General features: G+C 40.1%; 1 protein-coding gene across 4 annotated transcripts in view; it reads left to right on the forward strand.

Annotated features, from left to right (window-relative positions):
* ltbp1 (latent transforming growth factor beta binding protein 1) overlaps positions 1-19,139 on the forward strand; it is a 101,659-nt gene that overhangs the window by 53,562 nt on the left and 28,958 nt on the right. The window contains exons 11-18 of one of the 4 annotated variants that reach the window (XM_019267704.2): positions 5,845-6,012; positions 9,218-9,391; positions 11,926-11,948; positions 12,428-12,530; positions 13,728-13,814; positions 14,476-14,601; positions 15,079-15,204; positions 17,262-17,381. In XM_019267704.2, coding sequence (XP_019123249.1) covers positions 5,845-6,012; positions 9,218-9,391; positions 11,926-11,948; positions 12,428-12,530; positions 13,728-13,814; positions 14,476-14,601; positions 15,079-15,204; positions 17,262-17,381 — 927 coding nt within the window. The remainder of the gene's footprint in view (positions 1-5,844; positions 6,013-9,217; positions 9,392-11,925; positions 11,949-12,427; positions 12,531-13,727; positions 13,815-14,475; positions 14,602-15,078; positions 15,205-17,261; positions 17,382-19,139) is intronic. The other 3 variants (XM_019267711.2, XM_019267721.2, XM_019267718.2) reach the window with 3 other exon arrangements.

Below are 19,139 nucleotides of genomic sequence, written 5' to 3' on the forward strand. Positions count from 1 at the left end.
TTCAATGCCAAAGGAATCATTCAACATTTTGAGAAATATGTACGGTATGCCAAATTTGTTTGTCATGATTTGTCATTCTAAGGCAACTTTTCAATGGTTAAAATGACCTGAAAGTTTCACCAAATATTCTAGCTCGGAACTGACATTTAGAATATGATGTGTTACTATCTACTCCGTAGATGTGGTGAGCTGTCTTCTTTCAGGAGCATTCTTTGGTGGTGGAGCCAGGTCAGACTTTAGTGGTAGCCTCTATTATGGAACATATTCTAATTTCATAATACTAAGCGATAAAAAGTCTTTATTGGGGCAATTGACAACCTGATCACTTCATGCAAAGGCAATCCAAATGGCAAACTTATAAACTGCCATTTGGCACAAACTACCGAAACGCTAAAATCATCATACCTTGTACATGGAGATATGCAAAATAATAAAGGCTGTTGTAAATATTGGCACCATGTCTTCAGTTATTAAGTATTCTATGATTTGTCCTACCACTTATCTCCCAAACATTGTTTTCTAGATTCTGTCTATACAATCAAATTCATTCAGTTTTCAGTTGTTTCTACAAATGTCTAACAATCATGATAGAATTGGCTACATAGCATATCTGGATGTATCCAGAAAATTTTTGTTTTTGATGTGTCCTGCTTTGAAATGTTGCCATATTTAAACCTATCTCTTAAAGTTGACATTAATCGTCATAAATCAAAATTCCTTCCTGTACAGTGTTCAGGTGTTATATATATCAATCTTATAGATTCAATATTTTATTGGGTTTAGGTCTAATGATTGACCGGGCCTGTGTTTGTGTGTCCATTGCTTGTGTCCTGAGTAACACTTTGATTCCACTGGGCATGACTCTGTGACACACAGCCACAACGTTCTCCACATGGCTTCATGACCCACCCATTTCAGAAGCTGAGCATTTTGCCCACCAGATTTTGTTAATATGTTCAGATGTGGTCATTTTTCCTTGTTTATGTAGTTCTACCATGAGTAACACAGTTCAATCCCTTTTGTCTATTTTTACAATTGGGAGCCTGCATAGGGTGTTTTATGACTCTTTATCCCCTTTCTGTGTCTGAGTTGTGACCAAGATTTTGTTGAAAACAGAAAAGTGGCATATTCTTTTGGAATCACAAGCATTGTCGAGAACAGCCACAATCGGCTCCAGCAGCTGCATCACAACCAGACCTTGTTTCTTCTCTGCTTCCTCCTCTTTTCAAAAGTCAAGCTCTCTTGGCTCTCTTTCTAGCCATTTTGGCCTTGGGCTTCATCCCAAGCAAGCTGACAAGCACCTTCTGGTAGTGGAAGCTCTGCTGCACCCTGGGCTACTCTGGTGTCTGCTGAGGAAACATACATTACGTGTCCCGAAAGGGGTGTGTCCCACAATACAGAGGCTTTAAAGTACATGTATTCATTACTTTTTCAACAACTGGATGAGAGACACATGTCACGTACACTGCATTGTACCTGACCAAGGTTTTGGCCAGGCCTTTTCCAGCCATGAAAAATTCCAGCCTGTTTGAAGGTCAGCACTGTGCTTGGAGTGCCAGCCAGGTCTCCACCTCCTCACCACCTCTAAACAAATTTTGCTGCCCCAAAGTACTTATTCATACTGTGCTCACTGATCTGTTATACACACACGCACACAAACACCCTGACATTGTAATAAAACACTGATTATAATTTCACATATTGCTGAAGAAGGACTAGCTTTCACTTTGTCCACCATCATGTTCATCAAGATTCAGAGGTAGTGTTCGTAAATGGAGGCAATGAATGCTGAGAAGTAGCCATAGAATTGGCAGTGCAGTACGGCGTCAGGCCAGCCTGGACAAAAGACACAAAAACTGTTTCAGCACCTTGGAGAGAGGGACTTACATACACACACAGACCCTGCTTTCTATTTCCTGCCAATGAGGGGCACGGAAGGTGCCTCATTCCAAGTCCACTAGAAGAGCATTACTGTTTCATTTTCAGCACCTTGTTTGTACCAGACTCTCCTGCCCACTCTCTAAACTACTACTCACGGGGGCAGCGTTTAGCTCAGTTGCTAAAGCAGCTGCCCCATGTACAAAGGCTCAGTCCTTGCTGTGGAAGCCCAGGGTTCGAATCCGACTTGTGGCTCCTTCTTGCATGTTATTCCCCATCTCTCTCTCTCCCCACATTTCCTGTCATTCTTCAGCTTCCCCTATCAAAATAAAGCTTGAAAAAGGCCAAAAAATAAAAAATCTTTAAAAAAAATAAACTACTACTCAGGACAGGACAGTCACTGGCAAGAAACCACACAAAGTGAAGTTACAGACATGGGAAAATAAAACAGGAAACCTAAAACCATAACATATGTGGCAAGTTTTTCTAGCCATGAATATGTAATAGGCATTGTGTTTCGTCTAGTTGCCTAATCAGATGTTGAAAGATTAGCATGCACAAGGTTGTAGCACAGTATCACTGAAGTATATGATGGTCCGCAGTTTTTGTGTTGATACTTATTGTTACACAGATGTGGTGAAAATGTAACAATTTTTTAATATTTAAATACACAAGGCCAAAATAACAAATTTATACTGCATGAAAACTGCAATATATTAGCATAAAGTTGGCATGTCTGTAAATGGGAGAAACCTTCAATCAATTTCAATCAATTTTATTTGTATAGCCCAAAGTCACAAAGTACATTTGCCTCAGAGGGCTTTACAATCTGTACAGGGAGTGACACCCTCTGTCCTTAGACCCTCGGTTCGAGTGAGGAAAAACTTGCCCACAAAAACCCTTTTAACAGGGAAAAAATGTGGAAGAAACCTCAGGAAGAGCCACAGAGGAGGGATCCCTCTCCCAGGACGGACAGACGTGCAATGGATGTCACGTGTACAGGACAAATCAACACAAACATATTGTACAATGACTGATAAAATGACAATGAATTATAATGAATGATAAAAATGATTACAGTAATAGATATGGTAGTAATAATGACAGTAATAATATATGTAGTGGGCGTCATGCAGGATCACAGCAGCAGCCACGATCCACGAGAACCTGCTGGACGACAGAGCACAGAAACTCCGGGGAAGTTTGGTTAGTAAATGGACATGCCAGTTTTTCCATTCCAAAATGGACATGCCAGTTTTTCCATTGCAAAAATTTAGTGTAACTTTACGAACATTATTTAGCCCCCTGCCAAACAAACTAACATAATATTGTACCACTGGATGCCTTAGGTCTTCTATTTTCATGTGATCCCAATATCTTCACTCTAGCTGTAAAACAGCCCACACAGACAGTTACTGAAAGACAGTAATGTCACACCACGGTTGGTATCTGTGACGAGTGCTCACTGCGACAATAAGAAATCTCTCATAGAAAATAATAAAAAATAATAAAAAATCAAATGTATAATGCATTAAATTATACATATATGCATGTTTCAAATGGACAGTGCCACATGGGGTGTGCCATTTAGGGTCAAAGGGTCTCATTTGGATTTTTTAAATAGAGCTCGATAGTAGTAAAACCTTTTCCAATTCCAAGTTCCAAGTTGGTGAATTCAGTGATGTTAGGAATGCTAGAAAACCATCAGAAGGTCGGTGCCACCATCTGTGGCTCACTGTGAGTTTTTCAGACAATGCTACCTGCAATATTCACACATGAGATGACATGGACTTTGTACGAGGGATCTGAAAATACATTTAATAAATACATTTAATATCTGGTGCAACTGATTTCACATAGTTTCTCGTAGTTATCTTGGGGAATGTAATTTTTGCTTTTTGTGCTTGTTTGTGACTAGTTGGGGCAGTGTAGTGTGCAGTGTAGGGTATCTAAAATAACAATTAGCCTATCTGGACTCAATGAGCATTGTATGGCAGCTGGTAACTCCCTCTAAGACAGGCATGTCCCCCGGCAGTCTAATCCTATGGCAGCATAACTAAGGGATGACCTGAGCCAGCCCTAAGCCCTAAGCTTTATCAAAAAGGAAAGTCTTAAGTCTACTTAAAGGTGTTACCGTGTCTGCCTCCCGAACCCAGAATGGTAGTTTGTTCCACAGAAGAGGAGCCTGATAGCTGAAAGCTCTGGCTCCCAATCTACTTTTGGAGACTATAGGAACCACAAGGAACCCAGCGTCCTGAGAGCGCAGTGTTCTAGAGGGGTAGTAAGGTACTATGAGCTCTTTAAGATATGATGGTGCCTGACCATGAAGAGCTTTGTAAGTAAGGAGAAGAATTTTAAATTCTATTCTAGATTTTACAGGTAGCCAATGCAAGGAAGCCAAAATGGGAGAGATGTGATCTCTGATCTTGGTTCCTGTCAGAACACGTGCAGCAGCATTCTGAATTAACTGCAAAGTCGTAAGAGACTTATTAGAGCAGCCTGATAACAAAGAGTTACAATAGTCCAGCCTAGAAGTAACAAATGCGTGGACTAGTTTTTCTGCATCCGCCTGAGAGACAATGCGTCTGATTTTAGCGATGTTACGTAAGTGGAAGAATGCAGTCCTCGAAATTTGTTTTATGTGGACGTTAAAGGACAAATCCTGATCAAAAACAACTCCAAGATTCTTTACAGTGGAGCTGGAGGCCAGGGTGATCCCGTCTAAAGTAACTAAGTCTCTAGAAAGAGAGTTTCTGAGGTGTTTGGGTCCAATTACAAGAACTTCAGTTTTGTCTGAATTTAACATCAGAAAATTGTAGGTCATCCAACTTTTTATATCCTTATGGAGATTAAAATGTTCTGTAGGCGGCCTTAAGTGACCAGTTGAAGATTTACAGTTTTTGGCACTTCCACATTGGCTTAATTTCCCAGCCTCGGAAGTTGCTGCTTGTTCCTGTCACTACGCTTTATTAAGCTAGGCTAATTATGTTGGACTCTTTGTATTTCCCAAAATGTTGATTTGTTCTGTTATGGCTCTAGTTAAAGTGTCATAGGTAATGGCCTCAATACTATATGTAAAAAAAAAGACTGGATGAAGTGTCAATACGTCTGCAACAAATGCACAAAAAAAGGTGTCTGATTACGTTAACGAATCACTGTATGTGTGTCTGAGTGCCCATTTGCTTTATTTATTTTCTAATGAAGAATATTTGAGAATTCTTTCTCTTCCCTTATTCTCTTTCGTTAGCATTGCTGTGGTACATACTGTAAACCACCTGAGCTGAATTAAAACCTCAGACCAAACTTCAACTAATCTTTAACAACAGTCATTCCTGATGTTTTGGAATTTGTTGGGAAAATTGGTCAAATATCTAACCAGTAATTTAATCAATTTACTCCAGGTCATTTTTTTTTGGCAAAAAGTTGAAATCAATATGAACATTAGTGTTCCACTTAGTTTCCAGCTGGCATTTTTTGAAGATGGTGAATTTCACTGTTAGACTTTTGAAAACACAATGAGCCATACTGTCCTGCATGCCTTCATCTGAGCCGGCGCTTTACTTCAATAGTGCATGAAGCATTGGCATGAAAACAGATTTTTTTCAAGTTTTTCCTACAACACGATGTCTGTGCTTTGTTGTGTTTGAAAGTGTTTCTCTGTGTGTTTGGCTTTAATTGTTTAAATGTAGTATGTATGTGCCATGACAAAATGTGGTTGTCCAACTTCCCACTGTAAAATAAATGTTTTTCCTTAAGCACTGGTATTATTTTTGAAATATGTTTAGGCTGTGCTTGTGGCAAAAGTTTGTTCAGGTGAGAAGGGAAGGTTGCTTTGGTGAAGGGGACCTCTTTATTTCTCCACTGTCTGTCCTCTCTTTCCCTCATTTATGTGTCTCCTACACTCTGGTGTGCCACTACGTATGCCTTCCCCCTCCTCCTCTGTCCTACTCCTGCGCACCTCTTCAGCCAACACACCTGCCATCCAAGATGAGAAGGGGGCTTGCTTCCGTTTGGTCAGCTCAGGGAGGCAGTGTTTGCACCCAGTGTCAGCCCAGCTAAGCAAACAGCTCTGCTGCTGCAGTGTGGGCAAAGCCTGGGGCCCTCGTTGTGAAAAATGCCCCCCTCCTGGAACAGGTAAGGCCCCCAGCCATGTCTGCCTCTATGAGAACTAAAGACTTTCTGCCCAAAACTTTTTTTCTCACGTGTATGGTGAAAACATCATTTAACTATCTTGCAGTTTAGTTGGGCCTTACAAAAAAGGAAGGGTGTGTATATTAGTGCAGCTCATAGAAACGCTCTCAGTTCTGCGCAGTGTTTTGGGCGGTTTCCTGCAAAATTCTCTGTCTTGTTTTGAAGTCAATAAGCCAAGTAATTATTAGGCACAACATTTTAATTCAATTCCATTCATTTTTATTTTTTAAACACCAAATCATAAGGGAAGTTATCTCATGACACTTTTCCTTATAGAGCAGGTATTGACTGTACTCTTTATAATATTATTTACAGACTCTTCCTTTTAAGAGGCAGAAGCCTTGAGCAGATCCTATGGGTAGTACCCTGGCAGTCTACCATAAACCCCAGAGTGATCCCATCTAGGGTACTATATTTTTAGGTAAAGAGTTTCTGAGATGTTTGGGACCAATAGACCTTTTTGATGACAGTCATTTTGAGATGCAATAGGGGTAAACACAAAATGATACAAATTATGGTTCTGTTCCATTTATTGTAGCAGAACCAGTTAAGTAAGCCAGCATCACAACAGCAGCACCCTGACTCTGTTTGACCTGGATGGAACAGAATCTTAATTAGTATCACATGCCTTTACCCTATTTCATCTCAAAATAGCTGCTCTGAAAAAGATCTATTACAAGAACTTCAGCTTTGTCTAAGTTTAACATCAGAAAATTGCAGGTCATCCAGGTTTTTATATCCTTAAGGCATGCTTAAAGTATAGCTAACTGATTTGTTTCACCCAGCTTGATTGATAAATATAATTGGGTATCATCAGCATAACAATGGAAGTAAATGGAGTGATTCTTAATTAAGTTGCCTAAACGAAGCATATATACGATGAAAAAAATGGTCCGACCACAGAACCTTGTGGAAATCTGTGACTAACTTTAGTGTGCATGGAGGATTCATCATTAACATGCAAACATATGTAACTTTCACTAGTGCCATCGATGTGCTATGATGCACTCTAAATCCTGACTGAAAATCCTCAAATAAACCGTTCTTATAGAGAAAGTCACACAACTGATTGGTGGCAGTTTTTTTTTAACTATCTTGAGAGAAAGGGAAGGTTTGATATCGGTCTGTAGTTGGCTAAAACCTCTCGATCTAGAGTGGGCTTTTTATGAAGAGGTTTAATAACAGTGATTTCAAAGGTTTCTAAGGTTCCTGAGCATGAGGAGTTTGCACTTGTGTTTGTGCTGGAAACACAGAGTCCACTGGAGCTTTCATTGAAGCATGTCCCCAGTCATTTCTAAAAGTTTCTGTGTGGTAACTGTGTTGTAGCTAAGCTAGCGACTGCGTTGTAGCTGCACCAATGACTCAGACAGGCTAGTTGTCGTGGAATGTTTGTGCGTCTGCGGGGTAGTGTCAGTTTGATCTGAGTTTCATAAGCCTGAATTAATTCAGTGAAAATAACTTGCCAATCACCATGGCCATATAAAAAATGTTGACATCTACAATGTGGACAGTATGTAATAAGGAAAGATTGAGAGCATGGAACTACAAGTACCAGTTATAGAAATGCAGTACAAGACATTACAAAAAGTACTCGCTTCCATACATTCATTCCTCTATTGTGTCACTCTCCAATGACACTTTTGCATCTGTTGAAGCATTGCCAAAGTCAACATAAAGCTAACCTGCAGTTTGAACAGGCTCTGAGCCACAGTCTCGGCTGTCAGTGAAGGTAGACTCTGAAATCACTGTCAGTACTTTCAATTGTGACTGGTAAGATTAGTGATTCGGGTCTTGTGAGTTTAACATGAGCTGCTACTGGCTGGTATAAACATTAAACTGGGGTTGTTCATGTAACTATGGTTCTATAAATTCTGAGTCACCAGCTGTTCTGATCTGACAAAGTGGAGAGGGGTGGGAATGTCAGCAGGTGCAGCGTACCACGGCGGCGTCGGGGTACGTTGTGGCAGTGGTATGTGTCAGGATTTCAGTGCTTTTTTTTTATTGTGAAGGTGGCGTCTCCAAGCTAAAATATGAGTTATTCACATACCTGAAAAGAGAACTAAACACAATTCAATGCATGCGTTTTTATACCGAAAAGGCTTTTCTTGACAGTTTTAAGGAGGTGAAGTCTAATTCCTGAAGAAATGACTCAAGCGGGTGAACTAATTGGGAAAGAACATGCAGTTTACACACAAACAGTTCTTAAGGAACCATGTGAGAGAGGCATTTCCTTTTGAGCCAGTGTGAAACCACTACAGACACAAAATCTACAAGGAGTATTTTTTAGTATTAGTTTAAAACTGAAGCCACACTGAAAAGTAACCTGACTGATTATTTCTTGATATAAGTTATTCACAAACATTTCTAATGGTGCATGTGTTCATTTTAAAGACTGAATATATTTTTTTCATCCAGAAAACACTGACTATTTTTCTAGTGTAAATTCTTATAAAACACATATAGATGGCGACAAACATTTTTAAATGTCAAAATAAGTGAAAATAATGAATTGCTAAGACAATGAAATGTTTCTGATTGAAAAAAGGAACCTCATTTGTGCATAAGCTGCTTTCATGCTAGAAAACCCAGTTGTCTACTATCACAATGTGATATGAATGAGTCTGTCTTCATCTTGTATTTATTTATGTAACTGTTTGGTGGAAACCGTTCTCTCATTAATGCTTCTCATTTATCACGTGGTAAAAATTAGTTCAGTTGGGAAAAATAAAAAAAAACTCTGTATCTTTGTTTGCTGCTGGGTCTATTTAAAATGCTGAGTACATTTTCAAAGACAAGACTGTGTCTTTATCTAAGTCTCTTTCCCAGGAACTGTATCATATTACTGCTTAGTTAAGTTACACAATTTTGACATTGTTTGTGTCATGTTTTGGTGTCACTAAACTTAAAACACTAAGAGAATATTCCTAGAAGTATTGGACCTAGTACCTAACTTTGTGTTTAAACTTAAAAGATTATTTACTTAATCAGCATTATCAGTGTGCAGTGTGTAGCTGAGACTATGAGTTCAGACAATCTTTTACACTAAAAGCCTTTTCACTTTTCACTTTTTTTCAACAGTTCATGTTACAATAAAAAATAATGATTGTTTTTGTACCTCTTATTTTCACTTGTATTTTTTATTATGTAGCTAAGTTCAAAGAGATCTGTCCTGGTGGAATGGGCTACACTGTTCTACCAAATCCACCTGTCAATAAGCCAGTCACCGTTTACCAGGAGCCCATTGACCTGCTACCACCCCAACCCCTGCCAACACCAGAGAGACCAGTAGAGGCTTTTGGGAAAGCAGAAGAGATTATACCAGGTGAGTCTCTACGGAGCGACATTATCAGTTCATGAACAGGTGATTTAGTGATTATGTGTGTAGTACAGTTCAATTCAGTTTTAATTGGATTTTATTTATATAGTATAGTGCCAGATCATAACGGACATTATCTCATGACTCTAACTATAAGCTCTGTCAAAAAGGCACGTCTTAAGACGCCTCTTAACTGTGTAGAGGTGCTGCCTCTAGAACCAAAACTATGGAGAGTGTTTGGAATACCAGTAAATGAATGAAATCACCAATAATAATTTTGGTGCAATTTGACAATTTGGCAATTTGAAAATGGCATATCCATTTTGATCTACTTGTTTCATATTTTGCAACACTAGGCACCATTGGAAACCACTTATATTGTCAACTTCATGGTACACTGCAAAACTTCATAGCAGCCGATACCCTTACCGTCTGTCTCATGTGGATCGCCACAAGAAAGAAAGAGCAAGGGTTAGAAATCACCAATTAACGGCATCTCAGTATAGAGCCCACGTGAATGTTTCCTGTTATAGTAACAATAAACACATCTCAACATCAACTGCTTGGAGGAGGCTGTGTGAATCAGGCCTTCAGTTACTGCAAAGAAGCCACGACTCAGGGAGACCGAGAAGAAGAAGAAGAGAACTGCTTAGACAGATCTCCTACCTTAGTCTGAAGACTTTCTTGTGAGTTATTTAGGAAACTCATATCTTAAACAATCCTATTAAAACATGTACTCATGTATTAATATGTAATAAATCTGAGCCATACGATTTGAAAACATAGGCCTACTTGTGCCTTATTAACATGCTGATCATATATTTATTTACCATGCTGGCAATTTTAGTTCTTACTCTATTTACACAGGTCATTCATGTCCGTTTGTGAACCTGAGGTGTGGTTATCCACAGTCTCACTCTGTTGACTGAAGGCTGTGACAGATTGAAGTCATCACTGCTAGTGTGCTAATCTAGTGTTCTGATTACTTTAATTTATAGCGTTATTGTGTTGGATGGGAAATGTGAGCACATCTAAGATCAAAAAAGAAAAGGGAGAAAGGCAGAAAAATAAACCTGGCTGAGAGAGGAAGAGGAGCTTCACCCACTCCTGTTGTTATTCAGGACATGCTTGGCAGCCACCAAGGATCGGAGAAACCATGACACATCTTAGCCAAAGCCAGACATGGAATCCAAATTACTGCTATGCTTCACTATAGCAGAGGAGTTTTCCAGACACACAGGACAAGCTTCAGAAAACAAGTGACAAATATCCACCACCCATCAGTGTTTGAACACCACCAGACAGTAGTATGGCGCATGTGAACCCAGATGCTTTTAAAGGAATAGAGTCCCAAACAGTAGAAGTGATATGGCCTGTTAACTGTTTGCACCGTTCACATTTATCTATAACCTAAACTGCGCTGCAAAAGAGAAATGCTTTCAGCTATGAGACACATTACATTATTACTTAACTTATTGTTCAGTTAGCTAGCTTGTCATTTATTGGTATTGATGAGGTAACTGGGAGACAATTGTGTCTGATGAGTGCCACCATGTTCCCAGCTGGCTAGCATGGTCATTACACAACTAGCCCTACGAGTAAACACTATGGGCGCGTTCACACCAGCGCTGCTTGGTCCGCTTTAAGTTTGTTTCCTCAGATAGTTGTTCATTTGGGCAGGTGTGAAAGTTCATCTATACTCTGGTGTGAACTAATCAAGTGAACTCTGATCTGCATGAAAATGTGGGTCTTGGTTTGCTTCCAAGTGAACCCTGGTGCGGTTCGCTTACAGTACGAAAGCAAAGTGACTATCCAGCGACCCAAAGAACAGAAAGCCAATCGATCAGCCGGGTTTTGGGCAATACCGCCCCCAAACAAGCAGCTGTTGTAACTGCATGATGTTGTTGAGGCAGTTTGATCCACTTTCAAAAGTGCAGTGTGAAAGTAAACCAAACCAAATGAAGGTGTAAGGCCACTTATGAAATGGCCTCTGTTCACCGTCATTATAAAAATCTTTAAGTCCCACCAGGTACAGTTGTGTCGTGTTCCAACTGCATTGCGGCTGGCACAGCTGACCGTTTTAGCCAATGTGGTTCCACCAGATGAGTCACTATGCCACAACCGCTCAGGTCAAACAACGCAAAACAGATCGGGCTGGCAGGAAGTCAGACACAGAAAGGTCATAGAGAATCCAGTCAGTTTACAAAATAAAACACCCTGTGACAAAAAGGACTACTTACTACTTACTCATGGTAGAAACACATAAACCAAGGAAAATGACTAAATGAGAGAAAGTTAACAAGGTCTGGCAGGCAAAAGGCTCCTGGTTGGGAGTGAAGAGAGGTGTTGATTATGCTGTATTATCATTCTGGAATAAGCTTGAATTGTATTGCGATATACTGACAGGTGTCTTTATTATTTAGCCTACCATCATTGACATAAATGGACAAAATACAAACCCAAATACCCAACATAGTATATAAAGTATATTATATTACAAACTTACATTTAAATGTTTTGCTTCTGTTTTCTGTGGTCAGTAGCAACAACTGCACCAGATCAGGTAGGTTGGGAGCTTTGAAGAGTGAACATGTAAAAGCAGTTTGCATGCACACAGACACTCCTCTAAGCTGCTGAGGAGTTGCAGAATCACCTTTGCATGAAGTCAGAAGCGTTGATGCATGACTTTGATCTGGTCAGCACTGAGCAGTGTATAAATCTTCAATGTATATTTGTTCTATATGCGTAAGTACCAAATCTAGATAAAAATCCTTGACACTGTCCCAAAACATCCACACAGAAGTCTATGCAGTTCCTTTCTGGCTTGCTCGCTCGCTGAGCTGTTCATTTTAGTTGTTTTTAAACTGCAGTCAGTTACCATGCAAGCTGAATGCTAATCTGCCTCCCCGCACAACATCTGCATTGCATGACAGATGCTGAAGCAGTGTGCAAAGCTGAGCTTGTTACATTTGGACTGAAAAAATGCATACGACACTCTGTTGATCTTCCCTTTGTATCGTTGTCTGTGTCTTGTCATTGAAGGAGCTGATAGTTCCTGTGGTTAGTAATAGGCCAGTAATTGAACCTATCCTGCCCCAGCTATCTCCAGGTGTATCCACTGTCAAGATCGATGCAGCCTACCCAGGTGTCTGCTTCACTACCCTTGAACCCTCATTTCGTGGTCACGGTGGGAAGTTTAGGACATCTCAGACATAGCTTGTCAAGTTCAGAGCTCTTTGTCAGCCTCCGTACTCAAGTTCAACTATATTCAAGTATATCAAGTACAGTCAGGTCTAGCTGTACTTTAATGTTATAATGCCAACATTAGCGCATTTCTAATTTTGGCAAAATATGTTGAAAACTAAATTGTGCATGTTAATATGAAGCTGACTGGACAATAGTGAGGGAGTACAGCTGAGAACAACAAAGTTCAGCTGAGTCTGCTGCTGACAAGATGAGTCTGATGTCCTAAAAGAGTCACCACACTGCTATTAGAAGAAGTAGATATTTATTTATGCTACTAATTGGCTCATCCATTTCTTGATTCATGCCATTCCAATATCTTATAGTAGTGTTTTATCATTCAAAGCCAGAATTATGCTTTCAGAACAGCAAAGCTCCCTCAGAGGTTCTGTGATTAGTTTGCACAGATAAGGTCATCGGACTGAATGTTTCTAGAATCATGCTGAGGTGTTTGGTTGTGACACGGGATGTTATCCCCCTAAAAGTATGTACCTGGAACCTGATCTTCTGACCCCTGTCTCTGTGTCAGCATGTTTCGATTCACTAAATTGTTTCTGATTGAATAATTTTGCAAAGTCAGTTTGGCCATCATCTGTCTCTCTGTTCAAGATTATATCTCAGCCACTACAAGCCACAACATTTGGCAAGGATGTTCAAGGTCCTCAAAGTATGTCAATTATTTAGCACATTGAATATCCACAGTGTACTATATAAACTAAAAACAAAAGTAAAGGTAAATTGTAAGTATTCTAGTCAAAAGATGCACACCTGAGAAAAAATATTGCACTCATGTAAAAATGGGTATCTGCATTTTCATGTTTGTGGAGAATATACGCTGTGTACTTGAAAATAATTTAGGAATGTAAAATTGGCAAGATGAAAGCATGGAATCGCATTTTCCAAGAAACAGAAGTGTTTCTCTGTTACTGTTTTGAAGGAAACCTATGCTGCCAGAATAAGTATGGTGGAACAGCCAAACTGTGGAAATGTATACTATGGTTTATTTTAAAAATCAAAGAATGAATAAAGAATATATTGCATTAATTAAATAAAAACTGGATGGAATTAATGTATATTACTGTATTTTTTAATCCGGTAGAGGTTGTTGAGAGGAGCTCTCCACCTGCACCAGTGGAGATCCTCCCATCTAATGCAGGTCAGGACATCGCTCCCACCCAGTCAGCAGGTAAGACTTTCATTCTTTTCTTTTCTTTCTTGTTCTGGTCTATTCCTGTCTCTTTTCAGAGATCTAGTGGTAAGTTAGTGAACAGGTGAAGCATGGCTGACTAGAACTGTTTTGTACCTGAACCTGCACCAAGACACTCATCGTTTTGCTTTCTGTTACCCCAAAGCTCACATTCACATTCATGTCTCAGAGGTCACCAAAGTTACTGTAAAATGCATAGACTCCAGATAAGGCAGCACACAAGGATTACAGGGTTATATTTGGAGTTATCTAATTAATAAATTTGAGCAGTAGTGGGCAAGAGCATGCTGAACTCAAGATGAAGAGCTGAAGACATGGACACCAGAGAACACGTTTATTCATTTTGGAGATTGTCTCCATGCTGCAGAGAAATCAGCTTAAAAACAAGACAACTGGTTGGCTTTGTTAAATATTGATACAAAATCAATACATGAAACTAATGGATCTAAGCGATTTAATTTGATCCTGTTATTAATACATGGCAGTCTCTCTTATTGCAGTCAATTGCTTGAGGCTATTTTGCAGTACAGGTTGTAAACCTGTGGTTCTTGTTTTAAGCTGTTAACTTGTGGTTATCTTGTCCTTTCTCACAGGTGTTTGTATTTTGTGTTAACACTGTCCTCTCTCTCTCTTGGCCCAGAGGTGGATGAGTGCCAGATCAACCCTTATATCTGTGGCCAGGGGATCTGTTACAACACAGCTGAGGGATACACCTGCCACTGTGATGAGGGATACCACCTGGATGACTCCCAGACCATCTGTGTAGGTGAGGAACCCAGTTGTCAAAATCAGTGATTGAGGTCAAAGATCATCTTGTGTATGTCCATGTCAGCAGGCTGATCTTACTAATAACAAGCTTTTTTATGTATACCAGTGTGAGCTAGGACAGGCTCTAGCTCCTACAACCCTGCAGAGTATAAGCATGTGTAGAAAATGGATGGTCACTGTGAGAATTGTAGGATCACATGAAACCCACTGTACTGTATAAGTCCATGACTATAATGATGAAGTCTAGATGAGTGCTGGGAGCCAACAGGAAGCCAGCTCAGCCAGAGGATGACTGTAGAGAATGTGCATGGTTAAAATGGCTCCTCCTGACATGAACAGGGCTCACAGTGTATGGTCCCGGAAACACTGAAGCCCCAGAAACCCTGAAAAACTTTGTGTATGCTGTCAGTGAGCAACTTTCTTTGGACTTTCTGTCTGATGTCATCCAATGCTGTGTGCTCTGGTGTGTGTCTAGATGTGGATGAGTGTTTGGAAAGCACCTCTTTGTGCTTTGGAGGTCGCTGTGTGAACACAGAAGGCAGTTTCCTGTGTCAGTGCCCATGGGGATTCCTCATTGATGGAGATGGAACCAGTTGTGTTGGTGAGTACTCACAACTAATTCTGCTAATTTTGATGCTTCTTGACAGTCACACACACGTGCGCACACACAGACACACAGAGCATGCTGTCCTGAATTTGATCATGTGGTAGTCATCTTTCTGCTAGATCTAAAACGGACTGCTCATATTACAAGTTGAGCACATATTACACACTTATAGCTTAAATTGAAATTCTGATTTAACAGTGGTGTCTAAAAGAAGAAAATCTTCAAGAAACATCCTCTCTAGACCTACAAAACCTTTCCAGGCAATAGTTGTCGAGGTACTGTATCATTGTCTGGACCAGAGGATAAACGAACAGACTGCTTTAGTCCAGCGGGAAGCACACACAAATGCACATTTCATGCAGGCTTGTATGCTATGCATAACCACAGCCTCTGGCACTGGTCAACATAAGCTCTGCACACTAACAAGTGAATACTAATAGAATTATAAGTCAGTGGAATTTTGGATGAGACCAGTGACCACATTGTTACCAGCGTCTGCACCACCCTCCTCCCTGCTTCATCCCCCTTATTGGGATATAAATATGAGGCACTCTGTCATTAAGCGGTTTCCTGCCATTTCAACGCAGCTTTCCCCACCCACCAAAATGATACTGAATTAGAGCTATGAGGGCAAACAGGCCTGATGGTTATTTCCTTAGAGTTGCAATAAAATCTGTTCTTCTTAGCTGCAGGATGCAGCATCAGATAATGACTTCTATGGTTTATATGGATGTGGATATGCAACCAAGGTATCTATTAATAAGATTAATACAAAAACAGACCAGAGTTTTTTTTAGACATGTTTTGGAATTCTAAAAACAATCATTACACTGTGGTGCAAGGTCAGCTGACCAGACTTTCCGTACCATACGTATTTGACTCCTGGCCCTTTCTGCACTGGTGCTATTATTATGCAGAATTAAAGTACTCAATTTTAAAAGGCTGAAAACCACCATTCAGTCCAAACTGCAGGTTTATCAGAGATACACCCAAAAGAAGCTTAGACATACCGCTACATATCATATAGTCTGATCTTAGTATTTCCAAAAACAAACAATGAGACTGGCATAAAAATTGATTTTCTCTGGCCATTTGGGGCGAGAGGAAACACACAGCATCGACATATCCTGTTGATCTTGTGACCTTGTTTGCAAAAGACCTCATGTCCTCATTTACGCATCCAGCACACAGATGATCATTAATGTGTGTCATGCATGTGTCCACTTGACTTCAGTTCTTGAAATGGTTCTGTTCACAATTAAACAACAATCAACACTTAATAATCTAAGTATTTAGAATAAACCTGCCTCCTGAATAAACTGTCAGTAGCGTCGGCCTACGTTGTAATATGATTCAAAAGGGGGCATAGACAGGGATCTGAAAGCACCAGGTACTGTACCATAGCACAAGTCAAGTGGAGTTCTTCTTAGTAGTTGTACAGGTGACATACTTTTTATACTATATGTTTATAAGTGTTATGTACCTGGCAGTGATTTTGGAGGGTGAAGAGCTGGAGTGAAATGGATAGCAGCTCGAGGTTGGGGGTACAAATTATATCCCAAACCACAACAGTGCTGAGTACCCTCCATTAATGTAGAAGCACACCGAGCCTCTGGAGGATTTGTTTGTTATGAGAGACAAGCAGTCCATTCAAACAGGGTGCTTAAAGCCGCTTATGTGCAGATCCTTGTTGCGATGTGTCTCACAGCCACGTCTCAGTGGAAGCTAGCAGGAATGTTTCTCTAAAGTCATGCTCACATCTGATGTAAGCCTCCAGTTCATGGTCCAGGAGAACTCTAGAAGAAATCAGGTTTCTCTTCTACTCAGTTATGAAAGGGTTTCTTGTCTACATAATGTTAAAGAAACTGGAGAAAGACTACTGTAATCCTTACTTAACTACAGAAAAACAGCTTGTTCCAAAACTTAACTGAACTGCACAATGTCAACGTTTTGGGGTTAGGGGTTTCTTTTGGTTCTCAGATGTTTTAGATGGTATTATCAACATATAATAGTACTGTGTTTGACAGTTTCATATACATATTTTTTCACAGATATTGATGAATGCACAAACAGGACGGTGTGTCCTTCTGGTATCTGCATCAATGTGCCGGGAGGTTACAACTGTGACTCTTGTCCTAATGGCTTCTTGGCACAGGGAGGCCAGTGTGCAGGTAGGTCTAACACTGTGTGTGTATTTGTTCATATGTATGCCTGGAATCGTTTTGTAATGCATATGATCCTTGAAATTTATAGCTGCTTGCCTGACTCTTTTTTTTTTTTTAAGATTTTCTTTTGGGACTTTTCAAGCTTTATTTGATAGAGACAGCTGAAGAGTGACAGGAATGGGGAGAGAGAGATGGAGAATGACATGCAGGAAAGAGCCACAGGTCAGATTTGAACCCTGGGCTTCCACAGCAAGGACTGAGCCTTCACCACATACTCTACCAACTGAGCTAAACGCAGGCCCTGACTCTTTTTTTTTTTTTTTTGACTAGTTAGGTTACATCTCAACCTCAAGGTGTATGATATCTAGTCATCAATACATACATAAATCAGCCCAGGGAACATGCAGAGTAAAATACTGCCAAACCAATCATGTAATAAAACCAGTGAACCATTCCAAAGAACACACAGTAAGAGCCCACATTTTCCTAGAAACCAAGGTGTGCCCATCTCTCCTCTTTCAATGGTTTGCTGCTCCTGGATCCCATGTGACACAGGGTTAGCTGTGAGGTTTTGACTGTTCACACACTATGCAAGGCAAGCCAAGCCACAGTGGGGTGGCAATGAGTGGTGGTGGCAGTGAGAGGAAATCATTAGGCCATGGAACTTAGTCCTTTATAGAACTTAATAACCCAGCTCACAGATGTTTGCAAGACACTGCCAAGCTCTGTGTGTGTGTGTGTGTGTGTGTGTGTGTGTGTGTGTGCGTGCGTGCGCGCGTGCGTGCGTGTGTGTGTGTGTGCGTGCGTGTGTGTGCGTGCGTACGTGCGTGAGTGTGTCTGTGTGTGTATGCATTATTATAGAAGCATCAGTATGTACTTCACTTTATTTAACACATAAAATGATACTGTATAAATCCCACATATAAAAGAAATATTAAATTCTCATCAAAAACAAATATATTTTTTTAAAAAGTGTGCAACCCATCATTTATTATTATGTGCAGCTTCACATTGCAAGATAACATCTCTTGTTTTATAATGTGTGATGAGGTTGGTGTATGCATTGAATGGGATCCAAGACCATTCCTATATGCAAGTCCAAGCTTGGGGACTCTCCTCTTTAGCTCGTCACATAGATCCTCTGCGGGGTTTAGGTTTGGGAACTGTGATGTTCATGGTGAAACCTATATTCTTTTGTCAGTGAACACTGTGTAGGCTTTGTGGTGCGCTTTGAATCCTTGTCCTGCTGGAAGGAACAACCACAACCGTGGCCCATTTTAAGCTTCTGGCAGAGACTGTTTAATATCTTCTAGTAAGTGTTGGAGTCAGTGATTCCATGTCCCCACAACATCAAAAATCCACCACCATACTGACCCCTGCAAATTCTTTTGCCAGTTGAATCATCCTCCTCATGATGCCTGGGGTGAATGTACACGTCATGCTGTGCTGTATGTTGTGCAGCTCAGCTTTTTGACACACAGTGTCACTTTGTTCATGAGTCGTAATGAATGAAAGGGAATATTTAATCATTTCACTTGACTTTACTAATGAAAAGCTTTATTTTTTATAGCTTGAGTCAAGACTAATAGGTAAATGATATTTTTCTCATATTCACTAAGGGTGCTAATATTTCTGGAGGGCACTGTAGCTCCAGATCTTGCTTATGTTTTTTTTTGGTCATGCAATAGAGTTCTCCAATTCCTTTATGAAGACATTTGCCAAGACAGTCAACTTTCTAGTCTGTGCTCCATTTATATTGTTTAT

The sequence above is a fragment of the Larimichthys crocea genome, chromosome I (genome assembly GCF_000972845.2).
Source record: "Larimichthys crocea isolate SSNF chromosome I, L_crocea_2.0, whole genome shotgun sequence".
Classification (NCBI taxonomy): Eukaryota; Metazoa; Chordata; class Actinopteri; family Sciaenidae; genus Larimichthys; species Larimichthys crocea.